The sequence below is a fragment of the Priapulus caudatus genome, unplaced genomic scaffold (assembly GCF_000485595.1).
Source record: "Priapulus caudatus unplaced genomic scaffold, Priapulus_caudatus-5.0.1 Scaffold15, whole genome shotgun sequence".
Lineage (NCBI taxonomy): Eukaryota > Metazoa > Priapulida > Priapulimorpha > Priapulimorphida > Priapulidae > Priapulus > Priapulus caudatus.
In genome coordinates, this window is record NW_014577076.1 from 118,601 (window position 1) to 139,341 (window position 20,741).

Consider the following 20,741-nt stretch of genomic DNA (forward strand, 5'->3'; position numbering starts at 1 on the left):
TTTTGTTTAATTTTTTTAATTTGTCTTTTATTAACTCCTGATATATATATATATATATATTGCGTTGTAGAGAATAGGCGGAGAGGATATCAGTCCTGTGACGAGGTCATTTGGATGGTCACTGTCACGCGGGTTGGACATCGATAACAATCTGTACCCGGATATCGCCGTTGGAGCATACGAGAGTGATCAGGCTATCCTACTAAAGTACGCAGTTAGACTGTAAATAAATGGACTTACCAAAAACTACATATATCCTACCCAATATTTGAATGTCTTAGGAATAGTTTGACGAAAGATCTCATCTACAACAGCTAGCATACGTTGGTTTTCAAATTCTCGTTCCAGAGCAAGGCCTATTATCGCCATGCAGGCAACACTTGCGTTTAACCCGGAATGGATTCCACGGAATTTGTCTGACAGTGTTGGATCAAATCTGGAAATTCGGATCTGCTTCCAGTTTTATGAAAAAGACATTAAATTAGTCGCACATGGTATAGATGATGGATATGAATAATTACAAATATTATATAAAATGGCGTCTTTCTGATGCATAATTCTGATAATAATAATTCTGATAATAATAATGATGATAATAATAATGATGTATAATGATGATAATTAATTCTTGTTATATGGTTTTTACCGATGCTATAATTCTGATAGATGTGAAAAAAACATCACCTTATAACCTCAGCCCTGGTGAATGCCAAGTGTTTGGAATGTATCGCGCTGCCGCATTACATTCCTTACGCGTATTTTAAATCTGCTTAAGGTGTGGAATACACGGTGACAAGCGACGCGAATTACAATCGCACTTCTGCTATACCCAGAGCGACATTTCATGACGGGAAACAGTGGACAAACACCATAACAGAACAGATAATGGTCAATAATACCAAACCCGCATCGTGTGCGACCCATACACTGCATATCAACGTAAGTCCAACGAACTTACCGGCCAACATTGACTCACTCAAGTTAATTTATCACATACACGTCGTCAAGGTAACTCCGCTCGGTGCCCGCCTGCCCACTGTAGGTCTATAAGTTATTTGCTGTGATATATACACGATCTCTTTTTTACTTCGACAAGGGTAATTCAGTGATCATGTGAATGACGCTCTATTGACCAACCTCTCTCATTTATAGCAAGTTTCTAAACTGACGTTGGTTGTTCAGCTGTCGTACTTGTCGTCTCTCTAAAGTTTCCCTGTTGTGTGTGACAACGAACACGTAAGTTCTGGGTGTTCCCTGAGAGTACGTTCGTCGATGCGAGGCACCGCCAGCTGGCTAGCTACAGGGGTTCCAACCATCATTGGAGCTGGTCTCTGGTGGTTGCCAACCATGGTGCAGAATATGGTCACACACTTATTTTTGAGCACCTTCATCGCGGACAGGTGCCAAGTTGGTAATGAATGGTTGTTATCGACTGATCATCCCTCTGCACTGTTCATATAGGTCAGATATACCCTGCTGGTATACGTGAAATCAGGAGCTAATAATACATATAGTATTATTACAATGTATTATTTACTGAACATTTCCCCCGTGTTACCATCTTTAATTTTAATTGCGAAATTTTTACATCATGTCGTTTTGTAGAATGAGACCCAGGATCTCTTGAATGCTCTAGTGTTCTCCGTGAGTTACGAGCTAACGCAACAGACGAAACCGCCCTGCCGTACGGTGTGCCCCATGCTGGACGCGAATAAGCCGAATTCACTCATAAAAAGGGTAACCAATCTCGCTAATTAAACATTCTCACTCTGAAAACGGACGATCATCTGTGATTCGATGTAAATCTATCTATATATCTATCAATCAATCTGTATATCCATCCATCCATCTATCTATCTAGATGTATCTATCTATCTATCCATCCATCCGTCCGTCCATCCATCCACCCATCTATACATACATACATCGATCCTCCATCCATCCATTCATCCACCTCTCTATGTGTTAGAGCCACGCGACGTCTACTAAGGGAACCCAGATGCTAATGCTGAAACTGTATTAAGCACCAACGTATGAGTTAGGGGGTAGAACTACCTTTATGAGGTATAGGAGGGGAGAAGGCGGAGGAGTCGGTGGAGAGCCGAGGTGAGGAGTATGAAATGGTAAGAAGGGGAGGAAATATTGGAAACAGAGGCCCATAGAGGGCAGAGGAGTTAGTAAAGGGACGAAGTATATAGCGAGGGGTAGAGAATGAGCAAGGAGCAGAAAATTGAGAAACGTGACCCAAAATAGGCTGCGTATATTACGTGGGGTGTGTCTGATATAGATATATTTTATATATATATATATCACGGCTAGTTTCCTGCAATTAGAGAGTTTGTTTAGGTTGCAATTAGCTCTTTTCCACCTCCTCTCACAAACAGAAACGTAGAGAAAAAAACATGGCAATCAAACGACCAAATCGGATATTTTGTGACAGAAAAACTCCTGCAATCTGCCGCTACGTTAACTCCATTAACGCGACTACGAAATCTATTTGCCGCTATTTAGAATTGCCGCGTTTTTTAAGCATTGTCTCACATATTGCTTCACATACATACAGGTGTTTTTTACACGAGACTGCGGGTCCGATAGCATGTGCGTGTCGGATCTGGTACTAAATAGTACAGTCGAGTTCGCAGATCGGCGGAAGCGGCTGCAGCTGACGGCTGGCAGAGACACGGGCTTCAGTATACGCGTGACGCTACGTAACGACGGGGAAGACGCCTACAACACAATGCTCGTGCTCGCGATATCTACAGCACTCACTATCGGTCGTGTGACGTCATTCGGCCAGGTAAGCATGCAGTTTATTATTGAATCAGTGCTGTGCACCTGGTGGAATCTCTCTTTGAGAAGAATAAAATGGGACACAAGTAAATGATGTGTGTGGATGCGTGCGCGCGCGTATGTAAGAATGTGCGTGCGTCCGCGCATGTATGCATGTTAACGGCAAAATCGCCTCGCTAACCAGTCCTGATAACTGTTGGAGGTTCCAGTCACGTGCATCCTGGACTTCAACGTCGCTGACGAAGGCGACGAGGAATCAGACCAGCTAGATGATGATGAAGAACAGGTGGAAAAAATGATGGCGCCACTGGGGGACAAATCTAAGGCTATCACGTATTGTCTTGCTGGAAACCCACTCATCTCCGGACAGACGGTAAAACATGTTCTGTTATAACATGGTTCCACGCGATTAGTGGAAACGCCTCACTCATAAGGAAATATTGATGTCTGGAGTGAACCTTTATTACCACAACGATAATAAATATGCATCGTTATCAAGAGTAGATAATATAACAAGAGTAGATAATATATATTATCTACTCTTGATCGTTATTAATGGCAGCCGGGTTATGGGGCTGCTGGGATTAGCAACGTTACCTGTATTATACGCGATTCACCATTACCTGGTGGAGTAGGCACAGTATTACAGAGCCGCCACCGCCACCTATGAGAATGACGGCTGATAATTGTATCTTAGGTCGAGTGCCTGATGGAGATAGAGCTTGCAACGGAACATGGCTCATACCCAAGTGAAGCTGTGATCGAACTGAACGCGATTACCGCTAGCACAGAAGAAAATGCAACGACATTCGACAATAATGTCAGCCATACGATACACCTTCAATATTTAGTCGACATGGCTGCCTCGGGGTAGGTAATGGAAAAACACGAAACATATCACACCAAGTATCACCTATACGGAATGGTAAAATTAACAACGCACGCGGGTGTCTTTCGTAAGCGTATCTCGAAATGGATCTGTCTTTCTTTGCTTCAGTATCTCCATTCCAGAGCAGCTATCCATAGACAACACAGCTGGCAGTAACTTCAGCAGTAACCAGCGCAACATCACTCACTTATTTGATGTGAGGATCACTGCTTACTATTCCTTCTCTCATGATCAATTCCACCAGCTCGACATAACGCATAACGATACTTCTTACCGATACTGGGATCAATGAGCACCGTCTAATTCAAAGACGTTATAATAGCTCCACGAAAACAAATTGCAGAAACTAAGAAGAACAAACTACACGGAACCTCCGTATTCCAGTGAATGAAATGCACAAGATGTTTTCAATCCTTTTTAGGTGCACAACAATGGCCCAACATCGGTGAACATGTCTCAGGTTGTCATAAAACTTCCATTCTATGCATCTGGAGTGGAGCACCAGATAATCATACTACGAGGTGTTCAGGTCAGACGATATATTTCCAAATCTTGGCAAGCAATACCTGAGGAACTATCAGTAATGAGTTGAGAGGTTGCTGCTCGACTATAGCACGAGGCGTGAAATGTCTGTAAGCTTCATTGTTAGCGAGAAAAACGATGCCTTTTACTATTAGTTTAGACTTTTTTCCTGACGCGATTCGTGATATCCTTCTAGGAATTAACGTTAGCGTGAAACCATCACCATTTTTACCATGAAGCATAATACATCTAAATTTTTATACAGCTCATGGGGCTTTTTATTTTCAACATGTATTAGTTCTGTAATTAGGAAATCGTATTCAGAAATTTCAAATGAACTGAGCGGCAAGAAAAGATCGAAATATACAGCGTGAACTGAGATGTTGGGTATAGCACACTCTTGTAACTGTGCAAACTGGGAACTTTTCCTTGTGTATTGCATGACCATAATAAATAATTATATACTGCAGATGAAAAATAATAACTTCACTTCGACGCCCGTGACGTGTGTAGGCCATAAACGATACATTCACTACAAAGTGCGAGCAAACAGCGAGAACGGTCATCGAAACTTAATCAATGATGACCATGACGAAGATAAAGCGCACGAGTTAAACACTGCTGGAAGTCGGATAGTCACACTGGTAAAGATGGCCGAATGGTGGTTATACCAACTATATTTCTGCTCGAGTGTTTGAACTGAACGCTTTCACTTTTTATCTGATGCATTACATAGGAAATACTATAGTGGTAAGATTGAACAAGACCATAGTCGCTGGATAGATAGTTTCAGCTAATGGAGAATTTGGAAAAAAAAAGTCATGGAAACAGAACGATGCGGATAATCGTATATAATAGCCGATTATTATAAGATCGGGAGGCCTAATCATTTATACTCATATATATATATGTATGTATATATATAATTTTTATATTCTATTCTTCCCGCTATTAATGTACTCCTGATAACATATATACGGATACTGGTAAAAGCAGCAGACCGCTGCCTGTCACGTTGATATTCGATCATCTATGTAGGGATGCGACGTCGTGCGCTGCATTCGCATCACGTGTGACATAAGCAGTCTGGATGCTGGAGAAAGTAACTACATTGCCATACACATGGAACTGATGCTTGATCACATTGAAAAACTAAAAGTAAGGAGACGGGCATGTATATAATTTTCATTAGCCTATGCCAGACTGTGGCAGACAGACTAGCCAGACGTGGCCAACTCATTTGTCCAGGGAGCCAAAGCCACAAGCGGGTTGTCCTTGGCAACTGACCATGCACAGTTCGCCCATGGCCACGCGATAATATATAAACTGGTCTAGGGGCAACTGTCCCCCGATAGATATAGCCCCGTTATTGTTTAGTAATATCAGATGCGTCCCATAATACAAATATACAAATATTTGCACAATCCGTGTAAGACACCTATAACATAACTATCTTTAATTAACTATAGGCCAAAATATCAGAAATCAATTATATCAGTGAAGCAGCTGTAATACTAGACGGAGCCGGGTTCAACATCATTCAACCTGACCATCATCTCCCAGACACAGCAAAGGTATAACACGTCCATTTTAACAACATGATTTCACCAGTTATATATTTGGACTTCCATTCAGCTGTGCTGTGACAAAAGCCACCAATTGTGTTTATTGACATTAATATCAAAATTAAATAATACACAAGGTTACTTCAAATGGGTCCATCCAGTAACATACTGTTTACATGTTTCTATATCGATTGTAATTTGTAGACTAGAAGGTTAATGAAGAATCTGTTAAAATTTACATGACTAATTAATTATTGACCGCATCGATGACAACATATAAATAACCCGAAAAGAATTCGCCTGTTAATCAGAAACAGTACGGTGAACTTTCATCTGAAAGAAACACAATTAAAATCAAAGGTAATTACTATAAATAAAGTAACAGTGACGACTGTGCTTATTTTATTATATTTTAGATCACCACGATTTTAAACTACACGGTGGAGTTAGTAGGGCTGGCAGCATTCGACAAGCGCGTAGTGATTGGCGTCGGTGTGGGAGCTGCACTGCTTGCGCTAATTATCATCATCTTTATACTAGTCAAAGTAAGACAACTACACAATAACTGAGACTCAATAACTACCAGATAAGCAGGCATCGAACCACGCTCACCCGCGTTCATACGCAGTCCTATCCTACGCAGGAACGCATGCTAATCGTAGATTTAAATACACAACAAACCATTTCAATGTATGTGTATTATAAGCTATCTATCACACTAACACGCATCCCCGCACACCCACGTATACACCAGACAGGCAGGTGTGCGCGCACGCACACAGACACAAATACACAACCTGGGTTAGGCTAAGCAGGCGCTATTATGCGATGAATCATCATATAATATTATGCTGAATTAAATAACAGTTTGCAGCAATAAACTATACAACAAAGATAAAATGTATCATGATATCAAGAGCCCATTAATATAAAATTGACAGGCAGCGATTCTAGTACAATAACTGATGAAATACTTTCATTTCAGTGCAACTTCTTTAAGCGACCAGAGATGGAGAGATTGCGTGAGTTAAGAAAAGAATCCGTCACCAGTAGGATTGAGCTGATGGAAGAGGAACAACAGAATGATGGCCTCTCTGACTGACAATGCTAGAACTACCAAAGCCGACGTAGAAATTTAGTGATATTTTTTCATAGTTGTAAAAAAATACCCGTAATATGGTGCATGGGGCAATACGTTTTGCAAACATGTTTATGAATAAGCAGGCAATTGTCTAATTTATCATTCCCATGGTTTATAATGTAGCAACATTCACTGTCAAAAATATAGCGTGCTCAGACATCAACCAAAACATTGGATTTACATCCTTCCCAAGAGGTACACGATGGGACACTGCAAGATATATGATTTGAATTCCTCTCCATGCAAAGGTGATTTAAGCTCTAGTCATTTGGTTTTTAGCTACATGAAATACAAATGTAGAAATTAAACGCTTTATTTTAACACATACCTGGTCTTTTTCCAACTTTTCCGCACATGGAACATGGAAATAAATGTCACTAAATAACGCCCTTTCCTTCGTTCTTTCACAATTTAACACGCTGTTTTTTAACCCTGACCTTCATGCTCAACATCGTAATATGTTTAACTCGATAAGCCAATATAGAAGTCCACAGTTACGCTAAGGTCTATGTCTCCCTGGGTATTGCCAGACCATAGCCTGGTAACTATCTGGTATACCGGACCGTAACCACCTACTCCGAACCGTATACCCTGTTTTGAACCTCCTTGACCGATTGTTGGCAGGAAGCGGCGACGGTCTGGCAGTACCCAGGGAGACATAGACCCTATCAGCCACAGTTACTGCCTGTCATTTTTGAGATCACACCCTCGTATAGCATCATCAATTTATATGCAAGAATGAAGACCACGAACATACGACGTATGCAAAGTAATTTGTTTGCAATAACCTCACTGTCCATCTCATCTTTCATATAACACGAACGAAACCAAGTTAGCAACGAACTAATATAATGTAATTCAAACCTTGTTGACATTGTCACCATTACACATTGCAATAATACACAAAAATATGTTTTCTGCCACAATATAAAAAACAAACACGAGAATCTTTAATGGATGTGAGCAAGAACCTCATAATAACTATTTTTCAATTGTACAATAAAAATATATACGATGCATTAAAATGTCTATGTGTGCACCACCACCACATGTTTGATATGTGATACTTAAAATTTAATTTGATTTTGAACTAATCATATACAATAAATATGTTTAGTTATGTCACTTTAACATCTCAATATTATATATGCTATATGTATATACACAAAATACATGTATTTGTTAGGAGCACTATTTTATGCAATTCTGAACATGGAATAAAGTACAGCCACACTTCTCAAAATACACCCTTTACCTACAAATTAGTAACTATTAAAATGTAACAAGGGGTGCATGATGTCAGTGAAGAAAAGCTTCACCCACTTTTCCACGACTTGCCTCCCATAGCAGGAACAATGACAGTACGCACATGACTACATGCTGCTACACCTTTCAGCATCCAAATAACTGGTCCTGAACATAGCTCTAGGTGATGCAGTCTAATGCACCCATCCTATAATTTTTAATTTAAAGGGAATCCACTTGCGTTTTATAGTTTGTTGCTCAAACATCGGCCCTGTTGATGGACGGTTCACTCGCACTTCGACTTAAATGATTGCCAGTCCTCTTGCTTGGATATTTGATGAACAGGACCAATTGCACTGATGTTAGAAATGTGCCTATACAGTTTGGTACCTAGCAGAATATAGAATAGAATGTAACATTGCCAGCTGTATGTTTCAGCTTTTAATTTATAAGCATTATTGCTGTTAAATCCAATTATTGGATATAAGGCAAAAACGTTGACCTAGGTCATTATCCATTTAAATAACCCCCAACTATACCTTTAAAAATCACAGCTGCTTATCCCCACATACATTAGAGAATGTAACGTCTAGTCCTACAGTCTAACTACGAAATCAATGTATTCACAATATTAGGCTCGTACGTGTTATTAGATATAGAACATTTCATGGGAAAGTTGTGATGCACAGAGTTCTTATTCAGGGCAAATAGTATAACATCAGGAGTGAATAATAATAGAAGAGTATGACTCGCTCAAAACACAAGAAATTAAACATTTCCATGCCCAAATTTACCTATGATTTATTACATGAAATCCAATAAACATGACATCAGAACTAGCACTATACATCCAACTTGTCTTCACACTTTACTGTGTATCGATACCTCTTCTTATTATGTAGTTATAGCTTCGAATGTCAGACGTGGTTTCACTTATTTACACAGCCAAGCAACTGTCGATCCCACGCTGTAAGCGTGAACAAGAGGCAGCTTGCTCTGAGACACCTGTTGGCAGGGTTCGGCAGGGATTTGCAACTCGCAAAGACGTGCGTGTTATCATGTGTGCGGGCTCCCTCACCGAACGCTGGCTCTAACCCCCTGCCTAACCCCACCAACAGGTGTCTCAGAGCAAGCTGCCTCTTGTTTGCGCTTACAGCGTGGAATTGACGGGTGTCACTTTCCCCCGGGCGTAGAGGGAGGGTGCCGCTACGTGGCTGCACTAGTGTTCGGATTAGGGTTAGGGTCAGGGTTAGAGTTAGGATTAGGGTTAGGGTTAGGGTTAGGGAAATAAGGCCATGTCTAGCATGGAAGTATGACTGTGGAATGACAGAAGTGTACGAAGTGACTAGTGCTGCCACGTAGCGGCACCCTCCCTCTACGCCCGGGGAAAGTGACTAGTGCTGCCACGTAGCGGCACCCTCCCTCTACGCCCGGCGGAAAGTGACACCCGAGATTGACAGTCACTTGGCTGTGTAAATAAGTGAAACCACGTCTGACGTTCGAAGCTATAACTACATAATAAGACTAAGAGGCATCGATACACAGTAAAGTGTGAGGACAAGTTGGATGTACAGTGCTAGTTCTGATGTCATGTTTATTGGATTTCATGTAATAAATCATAGGTAAATTTGGGCATGGAAACGTTGAATTTCTTGTGTTTCGAGCAAGTCATACGCTTCTATTATTATTCACTCCTGATAACATACAGCACTGTACTACATCATTACACAGCTTCGAATCAATATTAAAAGCATACCTGTATGAAGTAATCATGCACCAAGTATCCATACAACCACCATTCAAGGGAGACTAAGAAAGTCACAAAGGACAATGGAAATGACATTGAATCTGTGCTCCTTGTTCGTATTACGTGTGACTGAAATTGGAAATGAAAGAACAAGTGGATTATTATTATTATCATTATTATTATTCAATAAATAAGTTCATTCGGTTGGTAGATAATAGAATTATCTTGGTTAATTTTTACTCAACTGTGTTGATTAAAACGTACTGCTGACGTTTCGCCTCCTATCAGGAGGCTTTCTCAAAGCTGACTGAAGTTATCAGATTTGACCAAATTTATCATTTTGGTCAAACCTGATAACTTCAGTCAGCTTTGAGAAAGCCTCCTGATAGGAGGTGAAACGTCAGTAGTACGTTTTGATCAACATGGTTGAGTAAAAATTAACCAAGATTGATCTATTATTCTTATTATTGCTCCTTTGACTCAATTCGCAAAGTAAATGCCTTCAGCAGCTGTATTGCACTGGTTTCGATAACAGGCTGTGTTTAGCAATGCTACAAGCCTGTAGGTATAATCATTAGCCTTTTGGCAGCAAGAAATTATACCATTTCTACCTCAGATAATAAGTAATGCAAATCAGGATAAAGACCATTGCTAAAATGCCAGTGAATTATGTGATATTTTTATACATATAACTTCCAGCTTACTTGCATTTTAAAAACTTAGGTTTATCATAATTACATAGAGAAACAAATTGATTAAAGAATCTCTGCTTTGACTCACAGTACAATGAAGCACTTGGGCCATAATGAAAATATTGCTTGTTTGCCCTCACCCGACCGACCCGCCAAAAAGGGGCCGACTAAAAAAAATTTATTGATCTTTTTCTTTTCTTTTTTAACATATTGTATCACTACACATTATATAAATCTGTAAGCAATACATTATATGTACTAAGCAAAACAAACATTCAACATAAAAGGTATCTCCACACAAGCACACCCGAGCATGTAGACACCATGCTGAATTTGTAAAAAGACCCCCGCCCTCAAAAAAAGCCGACCTACCTACCCAAACTTTTCAGCCTGGGTCGGGTGAGGCCAAACAACGATTTTTTTAATCATAACCTTACCATTTTTTCCAAGGGTGATGCGCAGAAGATAAGGCCAGCTGTACAGCAAGCCAGGCCCAGCTGATATAGAGCTGTGTAGAAATCACTAACAATATACTTGGTGTAGAAGAGCAATGGAAACACAAGGCAGCTTGCTATAAGCAATTGCTTGTGCAGTGTTTGCTAAACAAAGACATGAACATAGACTGAGCTTATTATCTGTTGGCTATTTGAATAGCTTTAAGCATTACGTGATAGAGACATATATAACATAGCATGCGTCTACAATAACTCTATACTGTCTCAAAACTGATGTAATTGCACACAAAATGAAGTGCGGATAGAAGCAACTTGTCCAATTACTCATTGCGGCAGCACAAACAATATAGTAGCAAATTACAAACAGCAACATTGCTTAAAAATCAATATTTCATTATTAAATAACATGAAATAATATTAAATATTGATATTAATGATTACTAATTAATATTTAAACAAATAAAACCAAAACTAACTACAAACAATACGTGAGATTTGTGTGAGAATGCAACATGTGTGATAAAGATGGAAACTACATTAGATATTATAGTTCAGTTTGATAAAGTTGGGAAAATGTTAATAAATATACATATTATTATTTGCATATACCTTGTTACTGCAATATGAATAGTAGAAGATCACATAAGATGACTGCATAATCATGCCGGCAGCATTGACACTTATCATAGTCCAGTCATCTTTCATGATTCCATATTTTAACCATAGAATACAACTGTAACAAGCACAATGTAAGCAGAGTACATTTACATATATGTTACCACTAAACACAAAAACCTACTCAATCGATTTAAAATGGTCCTACCTATCAATACATAGAAATACATATCAACTTAAATCAATTTAATGTTAACTGGTAAAAATATGATTACAAAAGCAAATACACCTATATAATCTAAAGATTTAATATAGGAGATCAACTATGAAAATCTTCTGTAAGTTTGTTTCTATACCTGCTCGTAGCAGCAATGAAAGGGAATGCAGATGTGTCTAGTGTTCCACCGCGATCATAAATTTTTTTACATATCGGCCTGCAATAAAATCAAAACATTATAATTATTGATGAATTATAATCATGGTTTGGAATGTATGATCAATATATAAAAGACAATGTGAACTACGCCCAAAATAAATGCAACTGGTAAGAAGTTGAACATTTCTGTTAGTTCCTAAGGAAATTTTAAAGGATCAATTCAACACTATTAACAATTGTATCACATTATAACTATGCCACATACAAAAATGTTTAGTTGAACATTACTATAAGTGTGACCTATACTCTCCAAGGAGCGAAATGGTTTTTAGCATAAGGACACCAGGTAATTAATTTTGTTTTACCCACAAATCTCACTTAATTGGTTAATTAAATTATATCAACACAGCAGTGCTGCCATCTGCTATCAACTTACAAAATCAATTAGATGAAACATATCAGAAAGAGTAGAGTGAATTAAGGTAGATGAGCGGAGAAAAAAGGTAGAGAAGAAGAGAATCTGGATAAAGGAGGAAAAAGTGTATAATAAGTATAAGAGAGGGTGTAGAGGAGGGGGAAAAGAAGAAGGGGAGAATGTAAAGAAAGTAGAGCAAGAAGAGAAGAAGCGTGAATGAATGAAATAAAAGAATTAGAGGAAAGGAAAAAGCTAGAAGAAATAAAGAAGAGGAAGAAAATATATTAGCTATAGTCAGGGGTCGAAATTATATTTTTATTTTGGTATCCATTCGGGATACCAGGTATTGAAATCTGATATCCCCCCCCCCAAAGATCTGTTATCCCATTTTTGGGATAGTAATTTCAACAATGTTGGTATCCAAAATCTTGAAATAGTAGCATTATATAGCAGCTAGTATCTCAATAATAGCATTTGAAAATAAGCATTGGCAAAACAGTCGCGTATCCTACCAGTACCATAGGCAGGCCCGTAGCCAGGGGGGGTTCGGGGTGTTCGAACGAACCCCCCCCGAGCCCCTCCCCCAAGCCAAAAATTTTTTTGTTGAAAATTTGCAATGAATTTCACCTCAGGCGCTCCATTTTAGTGTATAATTGCAAAAATCTCCATCGTTGGGCGAGGGTGAACAGTGAACACCCCCCTCCACACCCTCCCCCGCTCGGTCGCTTGGCTCCCTTGCCTGTCGCTTCGCGCCGAGCAGGGGCGTGTGTACAGGGGGGGTCCAGGAGTCCGGACCCCCCTTGCTCGCGCGGAAACGCATCTAGGGGGGTGCTAATTTAAAAAAATCGTTTCCCCCAGACCGCCCCTTCGCATCTCGGCGACACTAGTGGTTACGGTTTAGACCCCCCTGGTACAAATCCTGTACACGCCCCTGCCGAAGCAAATTTGCCACATTGAAAAAACGAACCCCCCCCCCAATAGAAAGTCTGGCGGCACGGTCCGGATTAGGCGAGCGATGTAATGATCGCCTGATATCATAATTGTAGTTCAACGCGCCGTTGAGCGTTGTTATAAGCCGGTATTTAATAACTACATCATTAAAGGTATATAGGTATTGCGAATAAAATTCACCCCATGTCATAAAATTGCCAAATGTTTACGCCAAATGTTGCTCGCGTTCATTTTACATACGCCTCCACACTACACTGCAGACGTATTGTCTAGACGCATTGTCTGGTTCGCTCGGTACAATGTATACACATCACATTTATGTTTATCAACATCGGCCACGCTTGCGCTTGCAAATATGCTATGCCTGCTGTGTATAACGCTACTCTGGGCATAGTTAAAGGGTGCGCACTCGCGCTCTGCGCGCACTCGCTCAGATGCGCTGCCGTATAAAGTTGATAACTCAACAACCACTACCCCGATTTTGACGATTTTTTTTACTATCCTGGCAAGATACCAAGCATTGAAATCTGGTATCCAACACAAGAATCTGGTATCCCGCGGATATCGGGATACCGCTAATTTCGACCCCTGATAGTAGAGGAGAATTTGGAACAGGTATGGTAAAGTAGGGCAAGCTGTGGAGGAGGTAGCATTGTGGGACGTTCAGAGGTATAGAAGAAGGATAGCAGTAAAAGGAGTGAGGAGGTAGCGGATGAAAGAAGGCAGAACATGTAGAGCAAGTGAAGGGTACAACGACTACTCAAAACTATCTATGATCATTGATTCTCACGTGACAATTGGCACATGTGTAAAATTGGGTAGCAATATAAATATATCAAAAAGAAACGTCCCTTTGCCCCTGCTAGTGCTACAGGGCTATAGGCCTACTATAACCTATGATGAGAATCTGAGAAGAATGTTTACAGCGTAGCCAGCAATGCTGTATTTTGTGGCCACTGGCACAATAAAAATTCACTCTAGCCAACAATATAAACTTTTATTGTTTACCCGGCCATGCAGCTAGCAATTTACATTTAAACCACCATAACATGACGAAATTGGCTCCTTTATTGAATGCAGATGTTTGCATGATGAAATCACAAAGCCATATTTGAATTGAAATGATTCAGCTGCGCTGGTGAGTAGGCAGCCTGAATTTTCAAGGGAGGGGTGGATGGTCTTCCCCTGTCACCACATGGATTGGTGTTGAGCTATATAGACTAGTACCTGTAACAGTGCTCGAAATAAGCGTTGTCCGGTTGTCCGAGACAACCAGAATTTGCGCCGGACAACCTAACCAATCTGAGACATTGTCCGGTGGACAACAAATTCAGTGAACAAAGAAACCCTATTCCTAACCCTAACACTAACTCTAAACCAAAGATCGTAGAGTGCCGTAGGCACAAGATAAACCACTCTCCAATCATAGCGTAGTAGGTCATGGGTCGCCACAACCGCCATTTTAGGAAGCAAGTTCACACAAAGTTCCCGGATGCTGCTGTATCTGCTACTGTGCAACTGTCTGCTGTGTGCTGTCAGCTCAGCTTACTGTTCTGCTGTAAATTGCTCGAATTGTCAGTGTAAGCCCGACCTGTCTTTCTTCAGGTTCCCCAAGAATACGGAAAGGTGAGAAAACATTCTTTTTTGTCGAAATCCATCGTGAAAGAGTTGTGCAATCTTTGTTGATACATGTAGTACCAGTGGCAGTGTTGTTTGTGCACAGGTCGTACGTGCGGTGTACTTCACTACTTGTGTGTTGCAGATGAGCATTTAAACGGCATTTACAGCAAGTTATCGACAATAATAGGCGAAATAGAGTAGAGAAACATTAATACTTTGATAGTAGATACATTTAGTGTTTAATTACCATTATTTGTTTGAGACGGTCCAATGAAGTGCCTGTGCACTGTACCACTGTCTGACACTACACCACTGCACTGTGTACATATACTACATAGTAACATCCGATTATGAATCATTGTTAGATTTTTGTACACTTGAATGAGAGATTTGATACAGCTCATTGAGCCATAAAAAATATTATCTATTACATTATATTATAATATATATATATATATATTAACCATGGTTATCCATATTATTTCTATGTATCAAACAGACGCGGAGCGGGTTTTGCTTCCTAAAATGGCGGACGTGGCGCTCCATTGCTTACTAACACGTCATTGCACGTGATTTCGCATGAGTGGTTTATCTTGTGCACTCTACGATCTTTGCTCTAAACCGACTCGGCTATCTTATATATGCGTGGTACCAATTAATCTATGGTGTATAACCTTTTGCTTTCAATATTTTGCATCTGAACTGACAATCAATCCCAACAACTGGTATAGGCTAGCTGGCACAATAATGTTCAGTTTCATACTTCAAATCCCAGTGTTTTCTAGCTCATCAGAAATCTTAATCGTGAATTAAATCGTGAATAATATAAAAATATGGGACAGCTGCTCATTTCCAACACTGGTATATGTCAGGTTTTCTGATTTATGAGAGGTGAACTCGATTTGGAACCAGCAAGTTTCCAAACATTTTCTGGGGGAGGACCCATCACCCCCCACCTGTTCTTTCACCCCCCCGCCCCTGCTTGGATCTAGACCCAGCCAATTGAACAACTTACACATATCTTGGGAGGCAGAGAACACATGAATCAACAAATTGGCGCCACAAAACAAAATTGCAGAGAGCTGAGAGGTAGAGGGAAGCCGAGGGTGTGGAGAGGGAGGCGAAGGAGCCAGTTAAATATTAAAGTCATCCACTAATTTGCGCAGTTCGCCTGTTTTTGGCCCTTGTTAAAAATCCTCGGCCTACGCCCTGTTTTTTTGGCTGCTTTTCTGATCAATATTATTATGTGATTGAAAATAGGAGATTTGGAGATATTTTTTGGGACAACCAGAAATGTGCGGACAACCGATTTGGATGCTGGGGTTGTCCCGCAGGACAACCACATTCTTTTTTCTTATTTGTCGAGCCACTGCTGTAAGGAGAAGGTAAAGTTCAAACTGCTTACTAGTGATCACATTATGAGTGACAACACAACAAGATATACAACAATAATTACAGTAATATATTTGTAAAGTAGCTTGCAAGCAATAATCGATTTAATTTCTGCCCACCCAATGTTCAATGAGTTTTGGCTACTTTGCGATCGGTTATGTGTTACTCGTGACATAAGGGGTGTTATACCACATTTGTGTTCAATTCCATAAAGTGGGCCAATTTGTATGTTATGGTGATTTAAATGAGAATTTTCTAGCTGGTCGGCTACAAATAACGTTGCCGGCTAGGCGCTGATTTTATATTTTTGGGTGCGTGGATTACGGTCTACAAGTCTACAGAGTACAGCCCAGGCGTACTCGCTGCTACAGCGCTAGCTACAGGCGGCGATTTCGTAGCTCTAGTACTATAGCCGGCGGATAGCTGCTGGCAGCCGCGCCCCAAGGATAGAGAACATGGGTCCCAATAAAACTCAATGTGCCTAACCCTATCCTAAATCCTAACCCTAACAATAACCCTAACCATAAGCCCCTAACTCTTTATAGTGATATATATTATAATCTTATATTGATGTAAATGACATTGCGTTTCTATTAGGAGCCCGTGTTTCTCTATCCTTAACCCCGCAGGCCTGCGGCAGCATATCCGCGGGCTATAGTACATAGAGTAAAGGCAGCGATGGCCCCCGGACAACTCTGTAAACATTCTTAAATTTTTCGGAAGTTGTAGTAGAGGCCATCTAGATGGCAATAATGTACTCCAATACGCCAAGAATAGCGTTACAAACACGTCTCTATGGTTTTCTGCTGTGAGGAAATTCAGGCGCGAAGCCCCAGTTGAATGACTCAGGGGCGGTTGCTGGTGCGTTTTAAGAGACTAGAAACTTCCAAACTGGGTTTCAATTCTCAACAACGTGGGCAACCTTTCTCCGCCTATCTTTGAACTTACTATGTATCACAATACTCTGTATATACAACTACATATAACCTGCTTACCAAAAATCGAAGCCTGACCGAGCGGCGGATATTATCTCGAGCGCATTTCCTGTTGACTGTTGACGTACGCATTCCCAATGGCCATGCGCATAGCGATCGGCAAACGCGAGCGCCCTCCATATTGGTCATGTGAATCCGCTCCTTCAAACGAAGTCGTCACAGGTCAACAGAAATGACGCCTCAGTATATAATCGCCGCTCGTCACTTCGAATTTTTGTAACAGGTTATATTAGTTTAATACAGAGTAATGTGATACATAGCAAGTTCCAAGATAGCGGAGAAAGGTTCGTGTTGAGAATAAACCCAGTTTGGAAGTTCTAGTCTCCGAAAACGCACCAGCAAACCGCCCCGAGTGATTCACTCAGGGGTTCCCTGAATTTCCTCCACAGAAAACCATAGCGACGCGTTGTAACCCTATCCTGGGTTTGGGTTATATTATTGTATCTATAGAGCCATTTGCTTTAGTGGGAGTGAAGGGGCCACACTGGCGGTAGAGCTACTGAGTACTGTGTTCCTGGCTTTGGCTTTTTTTTAATGAAAAAACGGAATACGTAACGGTACGTGGGCCTAACCGGCTACGAAATATGACAACATCGTGAAGTTGAACATTGGCATTGCTGCGTGCATGCAACTTTTTAATTGTACTTACAACCCTGTCAGAGCCAACGAAAGCGTCGTTACTGTAGCAAGCAGTGAAACTATGTCTATCAAACTGATATCCATAATCATCCACGCGCTTCGATTACTACTTCTACGTGAATGTTTACTACAACTAAAAAAATGCTAGTATCTCCAGCTGTTTAGTGTTTGTATGTTTAGCGGTGTTGGCAACTGTTTCAAGTATCCACCGCCAGAGAGCAGACAGGCACTAGGTTTGTAGTAGACTGGTACTCGCTCCCACCTCGATTACTCGATCAACTTCCCCATCGAGTAACTAAGCCGAGAGGTGTGACCGGGTACCAGTCTAGGTTTGTAAGCTTAATCGGGTGTTGCGTATACAATTTAAATACTATGATTTAAAATACGTTAGAAACTTGCACTTATCATAAGAAATAAACAAATGTACTATAATATTGTGTTGTTTTTAACTTAGAATGACAATAAAAATATTATATTTAAGCATACGGAAGCACTGTAACTGAGTACGTGTATACGCAATTACAGTACAATCAAAACAACAACACGTGTGTTACTGTTAAAACGTTGAAAAGCGGTTATAGAGTCGTAAGTGTTTATCCTTATAGTTATACCATATGCTTATACTTATAGTAGTGTCTAATAATGGGAAAGTTAACGAAACGGAAGGACAAGAAGAAACCAAAACGAGGACACAAAAAAGGTTTTGATAATTATAAAATGCTAAGTAAATGTCGCAGTACGTGACGATTGTCGTTTCTATAGCTCTAGTACTACTACTACTACTACTAGTACTATACTGTACTACTACTATTACTACTACTAGTACTACTACTAGTACTAGTACTACTAGTACTACTACTACTAGTACTACTACTACTACTACTATTACTACTACTAGTACTACTACTAGTACTAGTACTAGTAGTAGTAGTACTATAACCCGCGTACAGTTGCCACCAGCAGCCAGCGGCAACTGTACGCAGGCTATAGTACTAGAGCTAGTGTCACTATAGCTCTAGTAGTAGTAACTATATATAGCCCGCGTACGGTTGCCGCTGCGTTCCGTATGCGGGCTATAGTTACTAGAGCTAGTGTCACTATAGCTCTAGAACTATAGCCCTCCGCTCCGCCGCAGGGCTATAGAACATACTATGGCAATTTCCAGGGAGTAAGCAAAGACAATGTATTTCCAAGTGGAGGGGTGGGCAGGTTGCATGAGGTTGCAAACCGCGCTAGCGCTGCGCAACGAAAAATGGCGGTTTGCAACCCCGTGCAACCTGCCCACCCCTCCACTTGGAAATACATTGTGCCCGCTCACAAGCGCCGTCCCCCCTCCTTGGAATCCTAGACCCGCCATTGAACAATTACATATCTTGGGAGCAGAGAACAATGAACAAAAATGGCGCCCAAAACAAAGATTGCAGAGCTGAGAGGTAGAGGAGCCGTAGGGTGTGGAGAGGGAGGCGAAGGAGCCAGTTAAATATTAAGTCATCCACTATTTTGCGCAGTTCGCTGTTTTTGGCCCCCCTTGTTAAAAAATCCTGGCTACGCCACTGTTTTTTGGGTGTTTTCTGATCATATTATTATGTGATTGAAAATAGGAGATTTGGAGATATTTTTTGGGACAACCAGAAATTGTTGCGGACAACCCGATTTGATGCTGGGGTTGTCCGCAGGACAACCACATTTTTTTTCTTATTTCGAGCACTGCTGTAAGGAGAAGGTAAGTCAACTGCTTATAGTGATCACATTATGAGTGAAACACAACAAGATATACACAATAATTACAGTAATATATTTGTAAAGTAGTTGAACACAATAATCGATTTAATTTTGCCACCCAATGTCAATGAGTTTTGGTATTGCGATCGTTTGTGTTAACTACATAAGGGGTGTTAATACCACATTTGTGTTAATTCCATAAGTGGGCCAATTTGGTAATGTTATGGTGATTTAAATGAGAATTTCTAGCTGGTCGGCCTACAAGTTAACGTTGCCGGCTAGGGTGATTTTTTATTTGTGCTACGGTCTACAGTCTACAGAGTACAGCCCAGGCTACTCGCCTACAGCCTAGTACAGGGCAGCGTAGCTCTAGTACTATAGCCCGCGGATAGCTGCTGCAGCCGGCCCAAGGATAGAGAACATGGGTCCCAATAAAACCAATGTGCCTAACCCTATCCCTAATCCTAACCCTAACAATAACCCTAACCATAACCCTAACCTATTATATTGATATAATATTATATTTATATTGATGTAAATGACATTGGTTTTATTAGGACCCCTGTTCTCTATCCTTGAACCCCGCAGCCTGCGGCAGCTATCCGCGGGCTATAGTACTAGAGCTAAAGGCAGCGATGCCGGACAACCTGTAAACATTCTTAAATTTTCGGCATAGGTTGTAGTAGAGCCATTAGATACAATAATGTAACCCAAACCCAGGATGAGGGTTACAACACGTCTCTATGGTTTTCTGTGGAGGAAATTCAGGGAACTCCTGAGTGAATGACTCAGGGCGGTTTGCTGGTGCGTTTTCAGAGACTAGAAACTTCCAAACTGGGTTTATTCTCAACACGAACCTTTCTCCGCTATCTTGGAACTTACTATGTATCACAATACTCTGTATTAAACTAATATAACCTGTTACAAAAATTCGAAGTGACGAGCGGCGGATATTTCGAGTGCCATTTCT

The 20,741-nt window shown here is 40.6% G+C and overlaps 3 protein-coding genes across 4 annotated transcripts in view; 2 read left to right on the forward strand and 1 right to left on the reverse strand.

Moving 5' to 3' along the window:
- Window positions 1–7,062, forward strand: part of LOC106809984 (integrin alpha-9-like) — a 19,510-nt gene extending 12,448 nt beyond the window's left edge. The window contains exons 13-26 of the mRNA XM_014813236.1: window positions 71–207; window positions 349–494; window positions 776–939; window positions 1,606–1,737; window positions 2,564–2,797; window positions 2,993–3,163; window positions 3,488–3,660; window positions 3,788–3,875; window positions 4,101–4,208; window positions 4,672–4,845; window positions 5,240–5,359; window positions 5,671–5,775; window positions 6,183–6,311; window positions 6,752–7,062. Coding sequence (XP_014668722.1) covers window positions 71–207; window positions 349–494; window positions 776–939; window positions 1,606–1,737; window positions 2,564–2,797; window positions 2,993–3,163; window positions 3,488–3,660; window positions 3,788–3,875; window positions 4,101–4,208; window positions 4,672–4,845; window positions 5,240–5,359; window positions 5,671–5,775; window positions 6,183–6,311; window positions 6,752–6,868 — 1,998 coding nt within the window. The 3' untranslated portion in view covers window positions 6,869–7,062. The remainder of the gene's footprint in view (window positions 1–70; window positions 208–348; window positions 495–775; window positions 940–1,605; window positions 1,738–2,563; window positions 2,798–2,992; window positions 3,164–3,487; window positions 3,661–3,787; window positions 3,876–4,100; window positions 4,209–4,671; window positions 4,846–5,239; window positions 5,360–5,670; window positions 5,776–6,182; window positions 6,312–6,751) is intronic.
- LOC106809992 (sugar transporter SWEET1-like) lies at window positions 7,003–18,236 on the reverse strand. The gene is made up of 6 exons (XM_014813247.1): window positions 18,060–18,236; window positions 12,018–12,095; window positions 11,656–11,779; window positions 11,029–11,190; window positions 9,909–10,028; window positions 7,003–8,542 (listed from the first exon to the last, which is right to left on the reverse strand). The coding sequence occupies exons 1-6, from the start codon at window positions 18,137–18,139 to the stop codon at window positions 8,411–8,413; spliced, it is 696 nt and encodes a 231-aa protein (XP_014668733.1). The 5' UTR covers window positions 18,140–18,236; the 3' UTR covers window positions 7,003–8,410.
- A 174-nt stretch (window positions 18,237–18,410) lies between these two features.
- The window catches only part of LOC106809922 (probable assembly chaperone of rpl4), a 98,170-nt gene continuing 95,839 nt past the window's right edge, over window positions 18,411–20,741 (forward strand). Inside the window, exon 1 of one of the 2 annotated variants that reach the window (XM_014813172.1) lies at window positions 18,411–18,749. In XM_014813172.1, coding sequence (XP_014668658.1) covers window positions 18,692–18,749 — 58 coding nt within the window. In that variant the 5' untranslated portion in view covers window positions 18,411–18,691. The remainder of the gene's footprint in view (window positions 18,750–20,741) is intronic. The other variant, XM_014813166.1, reaches the window with a different exon arrangement.

What these genes read in the sequence shown, in the direction of transcription:
- LOC106809992 (XM_014813247.1), bottom strand. Translation starts at nt 18,139, where the DNA reads ATGATTATGGATATCAGTTTGATAGACATAGTTTCACTGCTTGCTACA. An exon ending in ATTCATATTGCAGTAACAAG is followed by an intron (nt 11,191 to 11,655) that starts GTATATGCAAAT and finishes GTCTTTGTTTAG; the next exon opens with CAAACACTGCACAAGCAATT. An exon ending in CATCACCCTTGGAAAAAATG is followed by an intron (nt 10,029 to 11,028) that starts GTAAGGTTATGA and finishes TTCCAATTTCAG; the next exon opens with TCACACGTAATACGAACAAG.